The sequence below is a fragment of the Pan troglodytes genome, chromosome 5 (assembly GCF_028858775.2).
Source record: "Pan troglodytes isolate AG18354 chromosome 5, NHGRI_mPanTro3-v2.0_pri, whole genome shotgun sequence".
NCBI lineage: Eukaryota > Metazoa > Chordata > Mammalia > Primates > Hominidae > Pan > Pan troglodytes.
This window is the reverse complement of record NC_072403.2, coordinates 31,498,849-31,523,333: the sequence shown is the minus strand read 5'-3', so window position 1 is coordinate 31,523,333 and position 24,485 is coordinate 31,498,849. Positions and strand designations below refer to the sequence as shown.

The 24,485-nt window shown below is 36.8% G+C and overlaps 1 protein-coding gene across 16 annotated transcripts in view; it reads right to left on the bottom strand.

The window, feature by feature from the left end:
- Positions 1–24,485, bottom strand: part of CARMIL1 (capping protein regulator and myosin 1 linker 1) — a 340,308-nt gene that overhangs the window by 65,071 nt on the left and 250,752 nt on the right. For all 16 annotated transcript variants that reach the window (XM_003311043.6, XM_530908.8, XM_009450613.5 and 13 more), the window contains 4 exons: positions 17,512–17,640; positions 15,426–15,557; positions 4,416–4,591; positions 1,412–1,499 (listed from right to left, as the gene is read on the bottom strand). In XM_003311043.6, the coding sequence (XP_003311091.2) occupies positions 1,412–1,499; positions 4,416–4,591; positions 15,426–15,557; positions 17,512–17,640 (525 nt within the window). The remainder of the gene's footprint in view (positions 1–1,411; positions 1,500–4,415; positions 4,592–15,425; positions 15,558–17,511; positions 17,641–24,485) is intronic.

Sequence of the window (24,485 nt, the reverse complement as noted above, 5' to 3'; positions counted from 1 at the left end):
GTCAGGGGAATCACTTGAACCTAGGGGCAGAGGTTGCAGTGAGCCAAGATCACACCACTGCACTCCGGCCTGAGTGACAGAGCAAGACTCCATCTTGAATGAATGAATGAATGAATGAATGGATACTCTATTGCTTTTGTTTGTACTTATTTTTAAAAAGGCTGAATCAGGAGCTCTAAACAATCATGTAGCTCTTTACTGTGCCAGGAAATAGAAAACAGTGTTTCTTACATTCAATGTGGTGATAAACTGGTTTTTTATATTTCCAATTTAGCACAAACCAATATACTGTTAAAATACAATAAAAAAGAAAAATCAGAAAGATAACATGTGTTTGGATACTCTATCTTTTTTGGTGCTACAATGAAAAACTACATTTTTTCATATGCACTGATATTGGAAGCTCAAGAAGTTTCTGGATGCTTCCTCCGGGGAACCATCCATTAGTGGGCCACCTCTGGTCCACAGGCAGCATTTGAATTGTGCTATTAGAGATATCTGTCTTGTCTTTCAGATTTTGGAAGACAGTCTTACACGTTTTTCTCAAATGAATTTTTCAAAAACACGCATTTTGTCTGTTTCATGTAGAAGAAGCTGTTGCTGCTCCTCTCATTTTAGGATTCTCTAGTGTCACCCAACAATTCAATGCCATAAAACTGGTATCTCCATCCCGCACAGTTAAGAAAACATTGAAGAATTATTTTTCTTGAAGGAAACATTGCTATAACTTTCCTGGGAGACTTCCACTGCATCATATTGAGACATAAGATATAACCAGTTATAAAAGCTTCATCTGTACCTCAGAGAACTTCCTGAAGTTTGCGCAACATTGAGTTTCTGATACATTTTTTCATATGCACTGATATTGGAAGTAAAATCCCCTACCTTGATGCAGAACCAGTCTCTAGATGAAGAAATTTTTTTTTTTACCTTGGTTATATCCAAGGCACCTGTGGGGCAGTCAGCAACTATCCATTACTAAATTATGCCCATTTTGTTCTTGCACTTTCTTTATTCAAATATTTTTATTTTCTCCCATATTTTTAGAATAGTCCATTATCAAATAATCATATCAACAACAAAATGAGCAAAGATAAATTAAAATGTTAATTTCAGACTTCAGTCTCAACATTTCTTCCCCAAGCTTTTGACCTTTATAATAAATGAACAATAAGATTTCTGGATACAATCAGTTCTGCTTTCCCTTATCATTCCCTCTGGAGAAGTTCTAACATGCTCCAGAATGGCTAGAAGCAATATAGAAGAGAAAGGAGGAAAACCAAGATCACAAACCATAAAGCTGTAGTAGTGTGAAATGCAGAAAAGAAATCACATCCCCACACCGGAAGTCATCCTGCATCACAGCAGAGCTGAAACAGGAGGTCCTGCTCAAGATGTGCACAGCACTCACCAGTTTATGATGGCAATGTGAGAGTGCATCCAGGATTTCGTCCACAATTCTATCAGACAGGAAGGAGGCCACTGTCAATTTTACTTCACTGTGTGAAAATCAAAAGGACAGAGTACCATTTTAATTTGTGCAAGAGGGGAAAATCATCCACCCTTGCTGCTATAGTGATAAGGTCAACTGTGATTCCATTTCTGTCTTTGAAAGTGGAATATAAGAATGTGTGAACAGGACTAAGGATTTCCAAAAATAAACCTTAAACACTGCCATAAACACACAAGTAACAGACTTTCTTTACCAATTTCAACCTGCCTCTGCAATTTCAAAACTCAAGATTTAATGGTAGAAATGAAAAACATCTGGATAAAGACAAAGTTAATGGGAACCATATGTACCGTGTGGTGAGGAACAATTCATCCATTGACATAAAGGAAAACAAACCTGGACTGGAGTAAATTAAGAAAGTCTAGCCTGGTTGTTAAGTCTTAGTTACTGCTTTAGTATGCGTATCAGTCACCCTTTTAAAAAACTTTTCACCAATCAAATGATACCATAACTGCGTCTGCTTTGACTGACCATCTTACTTTGAATATTTACAAAATCACCTGCCCTTATCTTTTATGAAGAGAGGTTACTAAAATTTGCAGTTCTGGTGCCTGTTGCCTGACCTCAGAGAGTTGGCCACACAGCAAAAAGTGGCTTGTTGTTTTTACTAATAAACAGACCCAGCCACTAAGATTCTGTCAGATGGCTGGTATTTTTGTTTGCATTTTTGCAAATTTGGTATTCCCAAGAATTCCACTTTCATGTGTGTTCTCGGTCTGAATATCTTAATGCCTATATGTACAAATGTACATTAAGCACAATACATTTAAAGGTAAATATGTGAGAGAAATACATACCTATATTCCAATATTGTCGCATAAGCTAATGTTGAAAATATATTCGTGTAACACGGAAAAAATCTTGCTAACCTAAAGGCAATAATTTGCATGGAGATTTCTCTGCCCGGGGAGATTTCTGAATAGAAGTACTAGTTTTTTACTTAGAGTAAAAATTATCTTAAGCTAAAGATAAAAAAAATACATTTAATTTCTGCCCCTGAAACAAGGTATCACTAGCTATTTGCTTTATCTGATACTTTACTATTCCCCAGAGGTGTCTACTGATAAGATTCACCCAGGTCTCATATTAAAAATACAGGTTACTGGATCCCACCCCAAACTTTCAGAGGGACCTGAAAATCTAATTTTAAGTACTTCCTCTGATTCTTTTTAGGCATGTTTAGAAATTATACTTCCTCATAAAACTATAGGTTCAATAGTTTCTCTTTCTCTCCTTCTCTCTGAAAGTGGGGAGGAGTGGTTTATCTATTTCAAATTGTAGCACCAAAAAAAGATAGAGTCTTAAAAACGCAATTATTTTTTAATATCTCAGGATCATTCTATCATTTTGCTACCGGATACTATGCTTCCTTCCTGGTTAAGCTTCCAGTTTGCAAAGGTTTTAGAGGAAAAGAGTCAACTTAACCTGCCCATGCAAATGTGCATATTATATGAATGTATACATACATGCATGTGTAGGTGTAAATATTTTCATTCTATCAATGTTCAGTATAATGCATTATAAAAAGCCAAGTATGGAGTTAATGGACATAAAATTGATTCATTGATGTGTATTCTATACTGCTGTTCAACTTTCAGAATTTGCCCATTTTCAAAGGAAATGATCATATTTGACAGAATTTGATACTCAAAGCTATCAAAATATGATCTATTTGTGGCTGAAACCACTATTATGAAAGAATAGTGGCCAATACATTATTTTCTCCTTAATGTTTAGGCATCTCCAACAAAAAAATTCTCAAACCACAGGTTATAAGAATAAGTAAGCACACCTAGTGAAGGGCTAGAGTTTATAAAGTCACTAATCTATGGGGTCCTATAAACCCTCTAGAAGTCTTTTCTAAAATTTCTCAAGTCCTTTCAATTGCCTTACAATTCAGCTGAGTAGGATTTAGGGGCTTCAGTAAAACAAAACAAACAAACAAACAAACCCTGAGATTATTCAGTTACTGCAGAATTTCTAAATCCTCAAAGTTCTATAATCTGGATTTAGAGTCATCAGCCTTTGATATCTAGTTAACGATAATATAATTTGGGGCTTATTTTGTTTTTGACTCATTTTTCTCATGGATTGTCATTTAGCTGTATCATTGTGTGTTAGCACCACCCCCAGCTCTATAGACAGGAGCTATCATTTCTGCTACATCTAAATATCTTTATCAATATTCAAAAATGGTTAAAATGGAAAATTAAAAAATGCTTCTGAACTTAGTTTTTAGTTATCTGATTCCCCAACTAAGAAACATTATGAGAATTAGCTGAGCTATAATGTAATACTGTTGATGGACCAAGAGTCTCTATGTAAAAATTCAGAAAAGTTTGCCAGTAATCACAGCTTCTAAATATTTACATCTTGTCATATTTTTCAAACTTTTTCAAACAGAAATCTAGGTAAACACTGCAAAGACACCATTAATACACATATAGTATTACAGACCCACCAAAATAACCCAGAAGGAAAATATGGTAAGGTCAAAGTGGGCCTCTCCCTATTTATAGGCTGTGCATTTGTTCACAGTGTATGACGGTAAAAAGCAAACTGATCTCAATCTTCAAGCTAGTGATTTGTAAAGGTGAAAGATAAACTTCAGAAACAGAAAACAGGGATTACAAACATGTACCCCCTCTTAAATATAAAACCTTTAAACAGAGCAGATAATTCTATGTCCTTAAGTAATGCAGGCATTTACGTGATTATCTCATTTTGGAAATGTATAAAACTTATGCATTTATGCACAGTTATATTTATATACAGTTTCTGCCTATTAAACATGCCTAAACACATTATATATGGATACAGCCAACAATAACCCTCTTTACAGCTGCCTCGACTGCATTTACAGAAACTGCAGCTCCTAGGTTTATTAACATTATAAACCTACCTAATTTTGTTAAGGATATCAATTCCAGACTGCTCCAACAGGACATTTTTAACAAAGGTACGTGGAATAGAAATCTTTTCGGTGCTGGCATGAATCAAGTCTTGTCGAATGTGGGCTTTTTTCATCACATTGGGACAAAGATTCTCAGCAGCATCAACCATGGACTCAAGCAACGCCTGCAATGCAGCACAAGTGAAAGGAAGAGATGATGACACTGCACCCGAGGCGCCCGCCATAAAACTGAAAGGTGGTTATATATGACACGGAGCCCTCAGAGAACAGGAGCACGACGGAGTCCCAGAGCGCAACCAAGAATTCTGAGCTGCCCCAGGGTGACTTGTGACTGTTGGATGATCATTGATCTCTGGTAATCACTTTAAATCAGACACTTGGCAGAACCAAGCAAGCTTCATGCTGGCATCTGAAGTGTTATGGCGTGTCAGCTGTACTTAACACAAAGCCATTAACGAGAAGATTAAAAAATGCAAACATCAAGCCTTTATACACCCCCTTACCACAAGAACTTGTTTTCCCTGGTACTAGAACACAAAGTCACAGGTAACCCTAGAAAATATATCATATTTGAATGCTTCTGAGATTCTGCAAATCACAGAAACTCCAAATTAGGGTGAACCATTCAATTGCTCTATCAAAACAGCAGTAGCAGAAAAATCACAGAAACTACTGCCAATTTTACTCTTTTAAAAGAAAAGCTTTAGGTAAGATATTAATTATTATGACAACAATAAACTATAGGAAAATAACAGGCAAAAACATTAATAGCACCTTATAGACAGCATTAATAATAACACTCAAAACACATTCATATAGCACTTTAGAGTTTGAAAAATGTTTCTGCACATTTTATCCTTCCAACATCTGTGAAGATGGGTAGGGCAGCTATGCATGTGATCACCATTTTATGGTTGAAGAATGTGAGCTAAGGGAAGTTAAATGATTTGTCTGAGATGGGTGATACAGTTGGAAAGTGTGGAAAGGGTATCAGCGTCAGTGTCAGACCTAAATTTGAAATCTAGCTGAGTGACATTGGACAAAGTTACTGATCTCTCCATTTTACTTTCCTTGACCATAAAATGACAATAAAAACATTTTCACCTCATAGGATTATTGAGAATAAATAATATTACATGTCTAATGTGTTCCACAGAGTGTCTAGCACACAGTAAGAGCTCAGTATATCACAGATATTAAAAGCTCAATACATCACAGACATTATTATTAATCTGATTTCGAAGACTGTTCTTAATGATAAGAAACGCAGTTTTTGAAAGCGAGGCTTGGATCCTATTACTGGTCCAGTGTGAATTAGGACCAATGAAGCACTATTATCGAAAGACTGGTACAGCGGTCTATCTGCTCACATATTAAAATGCAAAGCACAATCCACCAGTAAAATTTCTCATTGCACTGCAGTGTGAGCAGCAGAGTAGCAGGCTGTTTACAAGGATAATGTGGAAAACCAGGGGAAGAGAGGAGGGAGGCAGCCGTTTGAGAAGTTTCCAAAAGCCTTTCCTATTTTGACAGTGCTCTGTCCCCATTATAACTCTGGTTGAATAATCACTGAATTAGTATATTTTCCAAGAAAGCTCCTATACCAATCATCTGCAAGAGATGCAAGTAAGTCAGTCTAAGGCAAATTAGTCTCCTCTTTGACATTGAGATAAACACATTTTGTTCTAGATGGAGTAATAGTCCGGCACTCCTGATACAAACAACCTCAGGAATCCAATACTCTGTTTTAATTCTGTCATGTTCTTCAACATATCAGTTACTTTCTGAAAGGTCTCCCTGCATGACAGTGCTAATTCAGTTTGAATGAACTTCACACCTAAAGGGAGGAAGCCTGGCTTCCAATGTAAACTCTGACATGAAATTTCTGTGGAATGTTAAGTGAGTAGTATTAAGTGAATAATCTTTGCGGATCTCTGCATTTTCATCTATAAAATTATATAAGGTCTCTTTCTGCTCCATGATCACATAACTTTGATCCTATAAAAACGAATTTTAGCCTGTCTGAGGCATTTAATTAATCCAGCAAATATTCTGCAGTTAGTTCCTTACCACCACCTCTATCCCAACAGTACAATACAGCACTTTAAAAGTAACTTCATCCAGGATTTCCTTTGATCCACGTAACAACTCTGTAGGTGAAGACAGACTTTAGATGAGGGAACTGGGGCTCACAGGACATAAGTGACTTGCTCAGGGTTGCTCAGCTGGTCACTGGAGTTGGTGAGATGGGGACTCAGGTCTTCTGTTTCCTACTCTTGTTTCCTATTATACCCATCTTCATTTAATGGCCCTGATCAGTATCCAAAAGAATGTGCCTTCCATCTCTGCTTCATTACTTATAAGTTTATTCCCTTGTTCTCTTAAGTAAGCAGTATCTAGGGCTGCCAGGGTAAACTTTGCAGTGGCAGGGCTGGGAGAAAGATAAGAGAGGACTGCAGCCTCTCCTTCATGCCCCCATGGACCTCTGCACACCAGACCCTGTTCAACATCCATCATTACCATGGCTTCAAACTGTTATTCCAGTGAGTCTCAACCAAATATTTATCTACAATCACCTATACAATACATATGATATAACATATACACAATAAAGCCTAGGAAACTTTTCCGCCTGAATATATGCCATGGAAAGGTCAACTGCGAAGTATTGTCCTCCCCTCCCCACTCAAACAATAACAACTATAACAGCAATATCAGCCTTTCTTGCTAATTCTTTACTGTGAAGAATGGTATTAAACTAGGTGAGAAATTTGCAAGTCTCACTAGACTCTACCTACCTCAACCCCTTCCACCACAACTATCTCCAAAACATGCTAAATTTATTCCTAGATATTTCCTCAAAAGTGGAAATATGTCAAAATTATTATTCTTTAGCACAGAACAAAAATCCCTGAAGTATCTGGTAGATGCTGAGCTTGCCAGCTTCATTTCTTGCCATATCTCTCTATTTCCTTTATAACTATTCATAATCCAATCATGGTTGCAGTTCCCTGTATGATCCAGGCTCTGTTTCCATGCTTTGCACACAATGTTTTCTTGGCCTAGATTCCTCCATTTTCCCCTCTGGGCCAGAATAAAACATCTGTACTCCTCTATACTCAGCTCAATATTTTTCTTTGAGAAGACTTTCTTTCGTCCCCTACTCTCTTCACACTCCAAGCTGTATTTGATGACATGCACTCTTTCCTGCTGCCATACAGTCAGAACCTCAGTGATAAAAAATAAAATAAAATAAAATGCTCAAGAAGTTAGTGACTTTTACCCATTTTTGGGCCAAGACACGCCTTTGAGAATCTGATGAACACTCATCCAGAAAAATTTATATGCAATTTTAATAGAATTCTGGAACTTCACAGAGAGCTAGAGTCATCAGACTCCAGATACAAAGTTAGAACCTGGCGGCAATTGTGAAGTCCCACCTTACATCCCCAGGGCCTGGCACACTTCTTAAAACAATCACTAAGGAACATATTAAAAAGTATTACAGGCCCAAGGACTCACTAAGTACAGGTATAGTCCATCTTTTCTGTACTAAACTTCAGTGCTACCTCTGTCATTTCTAACATTTGAATATATGTATGGGTGTATTTATTGGATCTGTTTTTTTGGTTCATCTACCTCTGCATATTTTCCTAATTATCCTAAGTCTTAACATGCAGTAGAACAAGACTACCAAACTTCTTGTTCTTCTTTATATGTGTCTGGGCTATTTTTGAGCACTGCTTTTCCATATGTTTAGAATCAGCTTTGTCAAGTTCTATTAAAAACCTATTGGAATGTCTATTAGAATTATCAAATAACAGATAAATTTGAGGAAAAACTGACATCTGTAACAATAACTTTTCCTACCCACAAATATGACAAATATTTTTATTTTAGAATTTCTTTAAAGTCTCTCAATAAACTTTCTCCATTGAAGTGTTAGAGATTTTTGTGTGATTTATTTCCTAGGTACTTTAGATTTTTCGGTTACTATTTTATTTTATTATTATTATTAATATTCTGAGATGGAGTCTCCCTCTGTTACCCAGGCTGGAGTGCAGTGGTGCCGTGATCTCGGCTCTCTGCAACTTCCATCTCCTGGGTTCAAGCTGTTCTTCTGCCTCAGCCTCCTGAGTAGCTGGGATTACAAGCACCTGCCACCACATCTGGCTAATTTTTTTGTATTTTTTTTTAGTAGAGATGGCATTTTGCCATGTTAGCCAGGCTGGTCTCGAACTCCTGACCTCAGGAGATCCACCTGCCTCAGCTTCCCAAAGTGCTGGGATTACAAATGTGAGCCACCATACCAGGCTCTCTGTTACTATTTTAACTGGTATTTTTAATGACATTTTCTAACTAGTTGTTGCTGACATATAGAAACACAATTTTGTTGTTGTTGTTGTTGTTGAGACGGGATCTCTTTCCGCCACCCAGGCTGGAGTGCAGTGGTGCAATCATAGCTCACTCCCACCTTGCTGGGACTACAGGCATGGGCCACCATGTCCAGCTAATTTTTAAAATTTTTGTAGAGATGAGGTCTCACTGTGTTGTCCAGGCTGGTCTCAAACTCCTTGGCTCAAAAGATCTTCCAGCCTCAGCCTCCCAAAGTGCTGGGATTACAGGTGTGAGCCACCGTGCCTGGCCTAACTTTTTACATATTGCTCTACCTCTAGAAGCCTTATCACACAAATTCAATAACTTACCTGCAGATTCTTTTGGGTTTTCTATGTAGGACATCATAAAATCTGCAAATTCTGATAATTTTTCTTCGTTTTTAATTCTTACATTTCTCATTTCTTTTGCTTATCATATTGCACTGGCTAAGACCTTCAGTATAAAGCTGAATAGAAGTGATGATTATAAACATCTTTGCCTTATTCCTGACTTTAAAGGAAATATTTTCCCCTATTTAAAAAAAAAGCAGACCTACGAAAAATTGGAAAAAATAGGACAATAAGCATCTATAAACCTAACTCTTAAAATTCACCAGTTGCTAATAATTTGCAATATTTGTTTCACCCCTCTCTGAAACACCTGAAAGCATGTTGTTGGCATCATGACCCTCACTGCTAACTTCTTAAGTTATCCATTAACAGCTCATTAGTTTTCAGGCTCTCCTCACTTCCAATATTGGTATTTAAAATCATGTATTTCACCCTAAGTACTGGTTTAGTTGTCTCCTACAGGTTCTTATGTTACTAATTACATTACTGTTTAATTCCTTATATCCTCTGATTTAAATTATGTCCTCCCCTTTGACCCATGAGTTAGAAGTAATTTTTAAATTTATAAACATGTGGGCTCTTTTTTAGTTATCTTTTGTTATTAATTTCTAACTTATTTGAATTGAGACCAGAAAATATGGTCTCTGAAATTGTGCAGATGACCTTTATGACTTCATGGGCATTTTCCATAAATATTCCATGGACACCTGAAAAAAATTTCACATTCTCCTTTTGTTGTGCACTGATTGAATAGTTGCATTAGATTACAATTAAGATTTCTGTTGTTCAAATCTTCTTCATCATTGTTTTACTTGATCTATCAATTATGGACAGTTATTTTAGAAGATCTCTACCACAATGGCAAATTTGTCCATTTTTCTTTGTAATTTTGTCCACTTATTCATTCATTTATATATGAAGCCATATGATTAGATGCTCACACACTTCAAATTCTTACATATTTCTGGAAAACTGGACCATTTGTCATTATTCACGGACCTGTTTCTCTCTGGTGATACCTCTTCTATTGCCATTTGGGTGGGATTCAATTCTGGCTTGGAACTCAACTTTGTACGATATTTAGGATCACTGTCACCTGCCCATGTCAGTCACTATGACACCAAAAATAACCCAACATTTCCTAATGCTCTTCTAGAAATGCACTATAACTTCTAGTTTAGTGCCTCTGTTTCAGTGATTATACTAGGAATTTTAACATGCATATTTTACTTCATGTGTAAAGCAACACAGTCCAATAGAACTTTGAGATGATAGGAATATCTGTGCTGTCCAATAAGGGAGGCATTAGCCACATGTGGCTATGATCCCTTGAAATGTACATAGTGCAAGGGAGAAACTGAATTTTGAATTTTGTTTAATTGTAATTTTAATGGCTACATGTGGTTAATGTGTAACACATTGGACAATACAGGTCTAATGCTGAATTCTTAACACTTCTCTAGAATAAAACTAGGACCTTGGATTGCTTTAACTGACTTTCTACTAACTTATACACTCACTTTCAGTACTTGCTTTTTAAAATGTTATAGCATGTTAGACATTAATGTCATTGTTTCATGTAAATGCTACTATTTACTCATATTTGGACCTTCCCAGCTCATTAGTCTTTCTTGTAGCTCAGACTACATTTTTTGGATAATTTTTCTTTGTCTTGAAGTATATCCTTTAGTGTTTGGGGGGTGTGTGTGTGTGTGTGTGTGTGTGTGTGTGTGTGTGTGTAGTCTAGTAACAGTAAATGATCTCAGTTTTTGCAGTGATGAAAATGCTTTCATCTTCATTTGTAAAAACTAGGTCCATTGGGTATATAATTCTAGATTGATATGTTATGTACTCTCTAAAGTTTAAAGATATTATTTCATTGTCTTTTGGATTCCATTAACTATTGAGAAGTGAGCTGTCAGTGTTAATAGCGGTCTTTTTTTTAAAAAAGAGCCTCTCCCTGCCTGCCCCCAACCACCAACTCTGGCCTCCTTTCAAGATCTTTATCTTCAGCACTCTTCACTTTTTATTACAACGATTCTAGATGTAAATTTGCTTTTATCTATCCTGCTTTAGATTTCACTGGGCTTCCTGCATCAGAAGATTCTGGCCTTTAATTCATCTCTGAAATTCTCAGCTGTCATCTCTTCAAATGTTGCCTTCCTCTAGTCTCTGTTTTCTTTTTGGGGGGAAATCTAAATCAGGTTTATGCTAAATTTCTCATTCTATCCATATTTCCTAACTTTTCTTATATAGTCTTCATTTTGTTAGTCTCTCTGTTTTACTACCTTCAGACAACTTGCAATGAACAGGCCCTGTTTTTCAAATATGATAATCCGATTTTGTTTTGATGTATCTCTAATGACAGTTATGAGGGTCTATATTTCTTAACTGTAAAAACAACTAATGGTACTTAGGAAACCCGTTTAAAATCTGTAAAATAAATTGGATTCATATCCTTAACATGGCAGCTATGCTCTTATATTCTTGCAGTGAGCCAATGACTTTTAATTCATTACAAGCAAATACAACTTCCACACTAAAATGCCCTGAAATCTTCCTTTCTTTTGCTTTGGAAAATATAAAGTCTAGAAAGAAGAAAACTCAGAAAACTCTTCTGGCCAAACTGAGTTAATAGTTGACAAAATGCCACCTAAACCCCTCAGGCCTCATATCCTAAGTAAAGCTGAAATTTACCAGTCAAGTATTTTACCATTTAAGCCCTGAATGAAATTAAGAATTTCCTAGGCCAACACAAATACCCTAGACTTTAAGTCCAGAAGGGAGAAATGAATGTTTCCTTATGTTAAAACATTCAAATCCCCCTTGTTCATCTACTACTACTCCAGGAATAAATGTTAGGATCAAAAGAGGGAAAACAGGGGAGTGTTGTCATTCTGAAATACCTAAAACAGGCCAGTTTAGAGAAAACATCATCTCCTTCAAAGAAGGAATTTCTCCAGACTTACTGCTTTTTTCTCCTCCAGGAAGTATACTAAGAAGGCTGGCTTATCTGGCCATTTATTTTGCTTTCTGAAATAATACTTTGGAAAGATGGCTTAAAGAGCTATTTGAACTTATTCAATGTTCAAAATGTCTATGACTGGCCATGGTACAGTATGATCAAATATTAGAGCTGGAATAAATCCCCCTGATTATCATGAGGCCAAGATAATCTTGCAGAAGGAAATGTGGTCCAAAAAAGTTAAGCAACTTGCTTAGCAGGAAGCCCAGGACACAAATCTAGGCCTGCTAGCTTCCTTTTCTTATTCTACCACTCCCTATAATAAAAACTATTTTTACAAAATAACATTTAAACAAGATAATCCATTGACTTTAGCTCTTGCAAGTTTAACATGTTAATTTTAGAGAATGTGGGAAATAGAAAAAGGAAAATTTTTAACTAGGAAAATTTGATATCAGTAGTGAATTCAGTAACAGCCACAATAGTTTAATTTAAAACTGAACACTGGTTATATTAAAAATACATTTTCCCTACATAATTTTAAGAAAATTAATGCATTGGAAATTTATATAGACAAATGGTATTTTTTTTAATAGCAAAAGGTTGTCCACTTCTCATGTAAACTGGAAGGAAATATAACGAAGTCCATTATAAGTATCAAAAATGAAATGTGCACCCAGTTAAAAGAACATTTTAAAATACATTTAATTAAGACGTTTTAGTTGAGGATTTTCTCTGATTCATTCCAGACATCCCCAAAGGAAAAGAAACTTGAAACTCAGAAGGATTGAGAATAATAAAAACAAGTGAGGAGGGAACAGGAAAAGGTGGGGAAAAGGCCATTTGGAGGCCTGGGACCTTAGAAATAGTGAGAATGAGAGAAAAGCATGCTATGATATTTGCAAATAAGGAGGCGATGATGAATGGAGAACACTGGTGATGTTTAAAGAGGGGTCAGAGAAATCAAGGTCAAAGTAATGTAGGAAATGCCTATTTACAGAAAATATTTTGAATCCTAAATATATTTATATTATTTTAGGCTTTAAAAAATTCAAATTGTTATACTTCAGATATTTTCCTTCTGCTCTTTCCTAAGAAAGAGACTGGCAAGAATCCATTTCAACAATTCCATGCAATGAGAAGAAAACGAACACCAAAGGTATAAGTGGTGGTTTGTCGTTTAGACCAGCTGAAATGACAATTAACAGTTTGAAGCTGTTTGATAGGAAAGGTCCTATTATAAATGTTTCATGCCCATTTAAATTCTATCCAATTTTCAGTATGGAATAAGTTCTTACAAATACTTTAATGAAACAAATTAGGCAACGGATATGAATACACAATTTACAGAAGAAGAAATACAAAGGGGGAATGAAATTATTTGATGTATCACTGAGTTATTGAAGAAATCCAAAAGACACAATGAGGCCGGGAGCAGTGGCTCATGCCTGTAATCCCAGCACTTTGGGAGGCAAAGGCAAGCAGATCACTTGAGCTGACGTCAGGAGTTTGAGACCAACCTGGCTAATATGGTGAAACCCCATCTCTATTAAAAATACAAAAATTAGCCGGGTGTGGTGGCCGGCACCTGTAGTCCCAGCTACTTGGGAGGCTGACACAGGAGAATAGCTTGAACCCAGGAGGCAGAGGTTACAGTGAGCTGAGATCACGCCACTGCACTCCAGCCTGGGTGACAGAGCTACACACCATCTCAAAAAACAAACAAAAAGACACAATGAAAATTTTTTCCCATTACATTGAAAAATATTAAAAGGTTGAAAAACTTAGCATTGTTGAAGATGTGGCAAAATCAGCAATTGCTCGCACTAGTGAATAGCAGTGTGTGAATACATATGAAAGTATAATACTATTTGACTAATACTATTTGACATAACAATGTCAAATTATAGACATTTACCCTAACTAATCAGAAATTATAAAATAAATTATGCTGGTACATCTATGCAATGGAATACCACATAGCCATTAAAAATGATTATTCATCAACCTATAATTGTATTCATGACATTGTACCAAATAGAACAAGGTTACCAATCAGTATGTATAGTATTATCACTTATATAAAAAACTGTGTATATAGGCACAGAATGTCTAGAAATTCACTAAGATATTAACAGAGACACTACCTCTGGGATCTCAGGGGATTTTCACTTTCTTTTTTTTCCCTATATGTTAGTATTGTTTAAACATTTCACAAAGAGTAAGTCATTTTCTACAGTTAAAAATAAATAACAAAGCCAATTTTGTTTTAAATATGTTATCCTTCATGCAGGATAAAACAAGTGCTATTAGGTAACAAATGGTCTAGCAGAACTCTACCATCCACAGTCCTTTTTCTGCCCATTTGTCTCTGCTCAGGATGGACTCAAAACAACCGTGATTAAATAAAATAAAAATGATACACAGAGTCCCTCTGTATTATATGCACAGGAAGAGAGGGGATTAAACTCCTTAAAAAGAAAACCCCACATTTTCTCCTTCATTAACTTAAATTTTCAAAGAGAGTAATTAACATGCTGCAAAGTTATTAATGAGTTGCATTTCAAATCCCTATATGCTGTAGTAATTGTGTTCTCAGAAGAAAACAGGCCAAATAATTATAGAAATTCAGACACAGTTTTTAAAGGCTACCTTGATAGGCAGATTGGAAGTGATGAAAACTTTCTGAATGTGAAATTTATCTAGTGTAGCTGTTTCTTGAAGTTACTTTAAGCAAAAGCTGGTCTTAGATTACTCTATTCCCCAAAAGTTTCAATAACTTTTTGTTTCTTTTCTTACCTTTTTTTCAGTGAATCTATAGGCAGGTCTCTGCAACCTTGGGTACCTTGTAATTACATTTAAATACCTTTCCTAGTCTTTCAACCAGCCCCTTTAAAGATTATCTATTTACCTAGTGGCAGACTCCCCACATAAGCACCATCTAGGTACTGTAAATGTAGTTACTATCATTTTCCCCATTCTCTAAATCAGATGTTAATAACAGAAGGTATTTTTTCTGGAAGCACACTTCTCTTTCTACCCCCTAAATAGAAATCAATCATTCCTTTATCAGTGGCAACCCATAATTTATTAGGTACATTTAGAGGTTTACCCAAAAATGATTACGTAAGAAGTCTTTCCAAAACTTATAATGAAGCTGGAAAAGACACAGTATTCAATTTTTACTACATCTTTGCAGCATGCACACATACAAGTCTATAAAACATAGATAGCTATGGAATAAAATGCTATCATACACAGTTAAATCTTAACAATTTCATTTCCCAAATAACAAACCCCACAAACCTTTAGTTGTTCATCTACTACTCTTGTAACTTCTCCAGCCATTGATTCCAGGGTCTCCTGAATTGGACTGGAGAGTAAGCCACTGGCTCCCGCCCAAGATGCACCACCAACATGGTATAAATTTGGTAACAACTGTAAGATAAATAAAAAATAACCTCTTTAGAATTGGGTAAATATTTCAATCAAAGTCATTGCAGAGTGAATGAGAAGGGTGAAGGAATACTGTTAGGGATAATCTCTTCTCAGTCAAAGGCTCTTTGCACAGATTAATAAACCGAGGTCCAGACTATGGGCATTCATTTTTATTCAATGAGTCACAGCAACCCTAAGAAACACTAGACTGGGTATTAGGAGACTTTCACATTGACCACTTCTGTCATTAAGCAGCTTTGAAACCACAGGAATAATACATTACCTCCTCATGTCTTTTTTTTTTTTTTTTTGAGATGGAGTTTCGCTCTTGTTGCCCAGGCTGGAGTGCAATGGCGCGATCTCAGCTCACTGCAACCTCCGCCTCCCGGGTTCAAGCGATTCTCCTGTCTCAGTCTCCCGAGTAGCTGGGATTACAGGCGCATACCACCATGCCCAGCTCCCCTTCATGTCTTAATGTCTTCATCTGGGGTATGAAAGTTGAGCTGCTTTTACTCACAACACTTCTGTCACCAAAAGTGTAGGTGTTTGCCATACCAGGCAAGTCTCCAGTTCTCTGCATACACTAAATGGGTGTCCTACAAATCTATTCAATTCAATTCTGACACTGTCTACCCAGAGTTTGCCTGAGATCCCAAAAGTGAAGGACTCAGTCCCACCAGACTATCCCCAGTTCAGATGGCACTCACAGGTCCCAGGTTGTTACTGGTACTTCTAACCAACAAGCCTTAAATTCAAGGGGTTCCCATAAATCCTTTTTCAGGTTCCATAATTTGCTAAAATGACTTACAGAACTCAGCCCAGCATTTTACTTATGATTACTGGTTTATTATAAAAGATACAGCTCAGGAGTAGCCAAACAGAAGATGTATAGGGTGAAGTAAGGGGTCAGGGGAGCTTCGGGGGAGTTCTGCAGGTATACAGCCCTCCCAGCACGTTGATGAGTTCCATCAACCCAAAAGTTCTCTGAAGCCTACTGTTTAGAGATTTTATGGAGGACCCATTACATAGACATGACTGATTAAATCATTGGCCACTGGTGTCCATTCAATCTCCAGCCCCTCTCCATTTCCATGGCATCCAGGGGGTGGGCTGACAGATTCAGTTCACTAATAACGTGGCTGGTTCCTCTGGCAACCTCCCCTATCCTGCAACTTTCTAGGGGCACAGGAAGAGTCACCTCATTAGGATAAACTCTGGTGTGATGAGAGGGGCTTTTTATTAATAACAAAAGATGCTATTATCATCTCTGTCACTCAGGAAATTACAGGGGTTTTAGAAGCTCTGTTTCAGGAACCAGGGACAAAGACCAAATACTATAACAAAAGATGCTTCTATCATCCCTATCACTCAGGAAATTACAAGGTTTTAGAAGCTCCATATCAGGAACTGGGAACAAAGACCAAATATACATCTCTTATTGTATCACAAGAGTATCTGATTGATCTACAGATACCTCATACTAATGACATTCAGTGATTGTGTGATTCTAGCAGCAGAACCAAAACCAGATCCCAGTTTTTCTGACTCACAGTTAAGTCCTTACTCTACTAAGTTACACATTGGGAACCAAAGTCTAATGTGAGAGAAGCTTCCTTTTAGGGGTAACAGAGGGGAGTTTCATGTTATCAGCTTAGAAGCAGAATCATTTTAAATGAGCTGTTACTCATTTAAACTACAGCTCCCTCTCAGTTGTTGAGGGCCCAATCACACCCTCTGTGAATCACACTGGCCCTCTGCTTTTTATTCTATATCTTGATTATTGGTTATCAGCACAGGTACAGAAAGGAGGTCAAAGCTAATTCAGTTCACTTTGCCACTTGTTAGTAAACTTGGAATTGGGTAGAGAGAGAAAGTTGAAACTGGTTTCTAAAACTAAATTTTATGAAACGTTTTTATTATACCAGACTCTCACACAGCCTGAAGTGAAACTCACCGTTTTAGAGTTCTTAGCATCACGCATGAGCCGCTCTGCTGATTTTAAATCTTCCTGGATAGCGTCTCCCCCACAATTTCGTAAGGAGTTGAGATGATCTTGTACTTTCACACATATTCTGTCAATCATCTGCTCCAAACCAGAAAAAGGCAAGCATCCAAGTCAGCCCAGCCGATATTCAGATAGAAGGAAACACAGAACGAAGGAGTATGAAAAAAACTTCAGCAAACCACAGAATGCACAAGGATGAAAACCTCAAACCCTTCTAACTGGAGTCGTTGAGAATGCTGCTTGTAAGCAATTATTAATTTACTTTATTCATACAAGTAACCTTTGGCAACTTTAATGCCAGAAAAAAATTGAAGGCATTTCAGTTCCCTTTCCTGCCTTAAGAAATGCAGCACGTAGAACAAAAGTGAACACTTCTTGATGATTCAGAACCTCACTCAGTGACATTTTGCTAGATACTAACTCCTTCATTAACTTTTAGTGAGCACCCTCTATGTGTTAGACATAGAGTTAGGTACTGAGGAAACAGAGAAATAAAATGTGCAACACTGAGACTGTTGCAACGACTACAAAATGATGCCCGACAGCCAGTTGGTCTCAATACTATAGAAACCAGAACATCCCTTAAAAATTGGTATTTTAAAAATCGATTCAATTACATCAAGTATTTTTCTTTGTAAATTAAGAGCCACCAAAAAACAAAAACAAATTGAGGTTTTATTATATTAACATAGGTAGTAATGAAGTCAATATCATCTAGTTTCTATTACAATAAGATGCCTCCCCTACCAGTTTAATTGCACCTAAATCATTCTCAATTGTTTTACGGATATAAACACAAAACCCAATGGGAGATGGTGGATCCCTATGGTAGACAAAAAATATTTCAGAAAGGTTAAGATTATGCTCTTCTATATTTGTACTTATACAAAAAAGCATGAAGGAAGCCAAGAAGTCTGAAGAAAAAGATAACCACAGTGTGGTTTTAAAAGTGTCTCCAATATTTTCGTTAGAGCTGCCGGTTGTCTATTTATTTCATGTTCTTAAAAAAAGTATTCATTCTTCAAAGGCCTTACATGTCAAGAGTCCTCTTCCATCTGATAATTCATTTGGCAGAGGAGACAAACAATATTCTATTTTAGTTAAATTCACACTTCTCTATTTTGAATTATTTGATATCATAACGATAGGAAGCTAAAGTCTGCCCTTCTTCCCCCATAAATTTCAAAATGATAGAGACTTTACACACTATTCCGAAGACTTCAGGTCTGATTACAGAGCCCATGTCTACTTGCTGTAGCACTGCCGTCTCTCTTGCCTTTTTCTTTGTAAAGTCAGGTTCATAATATCTACCGCACATTCTTTATTAGTGTGTTATGAAGACAATTCAATAAAATAACAGCACTCAAGCACCTATTGTTGAAAAAGGGCCAGTAATGCCAAAGTTTATGTATAATAAAAACAGCTCCTATTGCTGTAAAATATATTGAGGTTACATACGTTATTATCTTGAGATCCCCCTAGGAAAAAGAAGTTGTATGAATGTTGCTTCTCACATCAAATTCTCTGCCTAAAATCCCTAAAAATCTAAGACAAGAAAGTTATGATTCCTGCCTCTGATTGTAGGCAGGAATCATATCTTTCTGCATTTACACAATGCCCTGCATAGAGCTAACTATAAGTTTTTTAAAATCTTAATTGATAGAAATCATAACTCTTCTAACTATTGTATTGATCTGTGCCTCCTGAAGCAAAAAGGGTCATTAATAATTCATATCTTACCAAGAATGAATGCCTAATTTCAAGAGACAAACCACACACTAAGAAAGAAACTGATATACATTTGGGGCTGCAAAAGGCTAATTTGAGAGGCATGTGGATGAGGCACTATAAAGTTGGTATCTTTAATCACCATGAGAGAGCAAAGAGACACTTGAAATGTATGCCCTTAAGCATTCACCAAGGAGAGAGGATTTACATGAACTCAACAAAAATGGTCTTTAAGTAGAACATTTAAAATGTCATGCAAAAGAACAATCAAAATTAAGTTCTTCAATTCAAAGAAGACATAAAATCTCATGTCTCCAAGATTCCTCTGAGCATAGCTCAGCAGACCACATTTAGATCCTTTACCATGAAAGAGCTCAAAGCTCAGAAAGGGTAAACTATTTAAGATGACATACAATGATTACACAGAGTACAGATTGAAAATTTTTAAAAAAGTAAATCAAGGGGTTTATCAGTTCATAATTCGTCTCTCAAGTACATAAATATGAAAAATAAAGGAGATGCAATCTGAAAGGCTATAATCTCTTGGGTTACCCCGTTAGAAGACCTCATAGAAGATGGTTGTGTTAGGGCTGTTTAGTTTAACCTCTCTACTTCACCCTAACCCTATAGTGTTCAGTTTCTCTAAAGCAATACAGAAAAGTTGTTGACGGCCATAGTTTATGAAGCTCAATTCCTTCCAAGAAAATGTACCCTGTCATTCCTAGATAAGGTTTTGAGTCTTAATCTGTCTTCTTACACCCTTCCTGCAGGTCCCATAACTTCCCCTTGAGAACACCCTGCACAATCATATGCTCTCTTCCAGTGACAGTCTTGCACATATTTAAATACACTTATTTTTCTTCCTTAGCCTTCTTTTCTTCAGGTTTAACATTCCCAGCTCCTTTTCCCATGCCTACGCTGACACAGTTCTCCAGTCCTTGACCTCCTTTCCTGTAGGTCACTTCTGCATTCTGTCTTCCACCTAGAACCTCATGAAGTCTCCTTAGTGAAATGGATTGTAACTAAGAGTGGACTGGAAAGCACAGAGCTGAGATGAACAGAGCTATCGTCTTCCTTACTGTAGAAAGTATACCTTCATTAATACGGTACAAGTCAAATTGACTTCTTTGGCAACTACATCACACCACTAACTCATATCACACTTGCTGGTGACTACCTAGGCTTTTTCAGATATACTGGGCTATTGAACCCACGGGTAAGAATTACAACTATTAGCAATAAATGCCATCTGTGGTTGCTCACAAGTTGATACAACTGTTCTTATTTCCAGCAAACAGCTTATTCATAGAAAATTTTATCATTTTCCACATTGGTTTCTTTATTCCATTCAAGAGAAATAAACTGGACACCTGGCATAGAGGAGCTACAGTCTTGAAAAAGGTTACCCCTTGCCACCAGCAACTTAAAAACCTGGAAGTGGGAAGAAATATTCACAATTAGCAGTAACACAGGACACAAAGTGCTACATAATATAATATCCACAAGGACCTGAACATTTTATTTTCTTCACTGCTGAATCCCTGTTTCTTATGATAGTGCCTGCCATATCATAGACTTTTACAACTGTTTATTCAATGATAAATGAATGATATCAGCTTTTAAAAAAATTTTATCCAAAGGAGGAATCACACCTAGCTGAGGTTAAAAATAACTTTTTTTTTTTTTTTTTTTTTAGCTGAGTCCTGAAAGATTTGTACGGATTGAGAAAAACAGAAGGGATCGTTAAACAAAAGAACAAACCCAAGCAGTGGTACATCCAGACACTATGACTCCTATCTCCTGGTTAGGAACAGAGGCACCTTACAGTGGGAGATCAGATTGGAATGATGGGTTAAGGCAGGACAGTATAGCACTCCAGTGCAGGCTAAGAGGTTGAACATGGTGTCCAAGGCACAGAGCGTCATTTCCCCAGCTCCTCCCCACAATTGTGAGCTCTAGAAATCCCTTACCCCATAAACATTCACGGTGGCTCAGCTTCCCTGATACAAAGAACATGGGCTGTGGAAAGCAGGAGGAGACACATAAAATGAAAAAACTAGTCCTTGTAGTTCTTGTTAAAAAAAAAAAAAAAAAAGACGTAGAAGGTAGTTAGTAAAAAGACCTTAGCAAGAGAGCTGGTAGTATAAATAAAAACAAAAGAAGTATCTTTTGCAGCCATTGGACAGGGTTTAGTGGGTAATGGATGGGGAAAGCAAATGAAGAGTTCAAGATGACTCCAAAGGTTCAACCCTCAGTGAATGATGATGTCCCTGAGTGAAATGGCAAAATCAAGAGTTCAAAAGGATGAGTTTGGTCTTAATGACTGATATCTCAGAAGGCCAAAGTGCTGGAGATGCTGAAAAAAATAATTGGGAAGATAGGACTCTCTGGAAAGAAACAGGGACTGAATGGTTAGATCCAGGAGTCATCTACAAATGAGAGAGTTAAAATAGAAGCAAATAGCCAAAGGAAAAGAACACTAAATACAAAGCTTTGAAAAAAAATCCTGCATTGGGGATATGAAAAGAGAAAGAGTTGTGTAGAAAGCAGAAGGTAAGACACAAGAGTGGCAGAAGGACATTCAGAATGGTGCATTGTCCAGTGAACTAAGAACTGAGTTTTAAGAAAGATGAGATGGTACATAATAATGATGGTAATTGTGATAATAAAAATAACAGCCAAAAAAAACCCATTAATGTTTACTGGTAGAAGCCAAATACTTTTCAAGCATTATCTCAGTTACTCTTTACATCACCTTCATAGATGGGTACTATCATCATCCCCAATAAACAGATGAAAAAACTGAGGCTTAAAGAGGTGAGTAAGTGACTAACATAAGTTCACACAGGGAATAGTAGAGCCTGGATTTACATCTGGGGTCATCTGACTTGAGAGCCCAAGTTCTTAACCATAATATTATGCCTCCTTTTATCAAGAGATGAAGAAGGAGAAAAGGCCCCTGCACATTGTGACAAAGAAACCAATGAAAGAGCCATTTCAGTAGATAAAGAGGGACAGAGGCCATGTTTCAAAAGGTTGCAAAGTGAGTGTTTAACAAAGAAGTTAGGACTGCAAATGTAAAATGTGCACATGAAAGAGGAAAGAGAATATAACAAGCAAATAGCTCTAAGAAGTAAAGCCCCCTCCCTCACCCTTTCTTTCTCTCTCTCTTTCCCTCCTTCTTTTTCTTTCTTTCTTGGTGAGAAGGCTAAAGAGAAGAGCTTGGCGAGTGGCAGGCAATTCTGGGCCTGTTTTCATAACTACAGTTTTATTGTAACAACACTCATTCATTTCCATGTTGTCTATGGTGGCTTTCACTCTATCGCAGCAGAGTTGAGTAGCTGCAACAGAGATCCTATGGGCTCCAAAGCCTAAAGTATTTAATGGCTTTTTACAGAAAAGGTTTGCCGAGTCCTAATTAAGAGGCTTTATCATCTGGAAAAGAAGGTATCAAAAACGAAGATAGAATGTTGAGTCTTATAAAAATATTTCCTAATCAAAGTCACCAGACAAAAACAAATACAACCAGTTACAAGACTTCAATATTTCATTAAAACATTCTTTAATGCCTTTGGTGTCACCTGAGAATGATGACCGAGAATGATGGCTATCAAGTTGGCAAGGGCATTAGTCACAGAGGGTCTATCCTTTCTATATTCAGGTTTCTGGAATCTTCAAGGTAAATCTCTCCTGAAGTGACTAAAATGATTAAAGTCTAAAAACTGCTAATCATAATGTCCTAAGAAATTCCCAAAGTGAAAACGTGCCAATATACCTACTACATAACTCAGATAATTCAGAATAATGCCATCTATGCAGAATTTTCTCTCAATAGATGAAACGTACTTTTAAGAATAAGCATTAAAGGTTGCTGCTGTAATTTTTTTTTTTTGGATGGGCAAAAATCCACTCTGAATTAGGGGGAAAAAGTTGGAAAGATGTTGTATTAAGAAAAGACAGGCTGAGGCAGGAGAATCGCTTGAACCCAGAGGCAGAGGTTGCAGTGAGCCAGGGTTGCGCCATTGCACTCCAGCCTGGGCAACAAGAGTGAAACTCTGTCTCAGAAAAAAGGAAAAAAGAAAAAGAAAAGAAAAGAAAAGAAGTCTTGGGCCAGGCATGGTAGCTCACACCTATAATCCCAGCACTTTGGAAGGCCAAGGTGGGTGGATCACTTAAGATGAGGAGTTTGAGACCAGCCTGGGCAACATGGTAAAACCCTGTCTCTACTAAAGATACAAAAATTAGCTGGGTGTGGTGATGGGCACCTATAATTCCAGCTACTCGGGAAGCTGAGGCAGAAGAATTGCTTGAACCAGGGAGGCGGAGGTTGCAGTGAGCCGAGATTGCCCCACTGCACTCCAGCCTCGGCGACAGAGTGAGAAGTCTTCATTATTGTAGCTCATAAAGGAACACAAGACAAAGTTTCAGTGTAACTTTCATTGCATTTCATGTTAAACACTAAAACCTGTTAATAATAGTAAACCATAAAATACTAGGCTAGTAGTATTAGTTCCTTGCAGGAAAAGAAATTAGATTTTTAAGAGACTGGTAAGGTCAAAATAATGGCTTTCTTTCTCAAAAGTCCTGCTTCTTCACTAGTGTAACTTTTCTTCTCAACACATATTGGTTTACTTTTTCTTGCTTAAATAATGCATATTTACTGTAAAACATTCAAACCATACTGAGAAGAGAATAAAATACACCTTTCATACCACCTAAAATAACCATCATTAATATTGTGATGAACACCCTTTTACATGTCTCTATGCCTATCTATACAGTCACCCATAGTTTACCTAATTGGAATATTATGCATGACATTTTTATTATGGACATCTTTCTTTCATTCTAAGAAGAAGCAACAAAAAATTAAATAACATTTGTAACAAGGTAAGAAAATAATGCAAACCATTCAACATGGTATAAAATGACAAAAATTTCCCTACTAGTCAATTCTTTTCAATTTGCAGAGAAAAATTCTTGTGAAAGCCTCTGCCTCTTTAATTCCTCTGGTGGCTTCCATTTTAAATTTAAATAGGATACTTATTTTTATGTTTTTGATTTACGAATTATAGAAAATAGCAGTTGATTCCACGAAATAAAAACTAAACATTTAGCATACTTACAATACCATTCAACTTTCTCCCTCTTAAACTTCTAATTTTACTTTGTTTCATTACCTTTACGTTATTGCG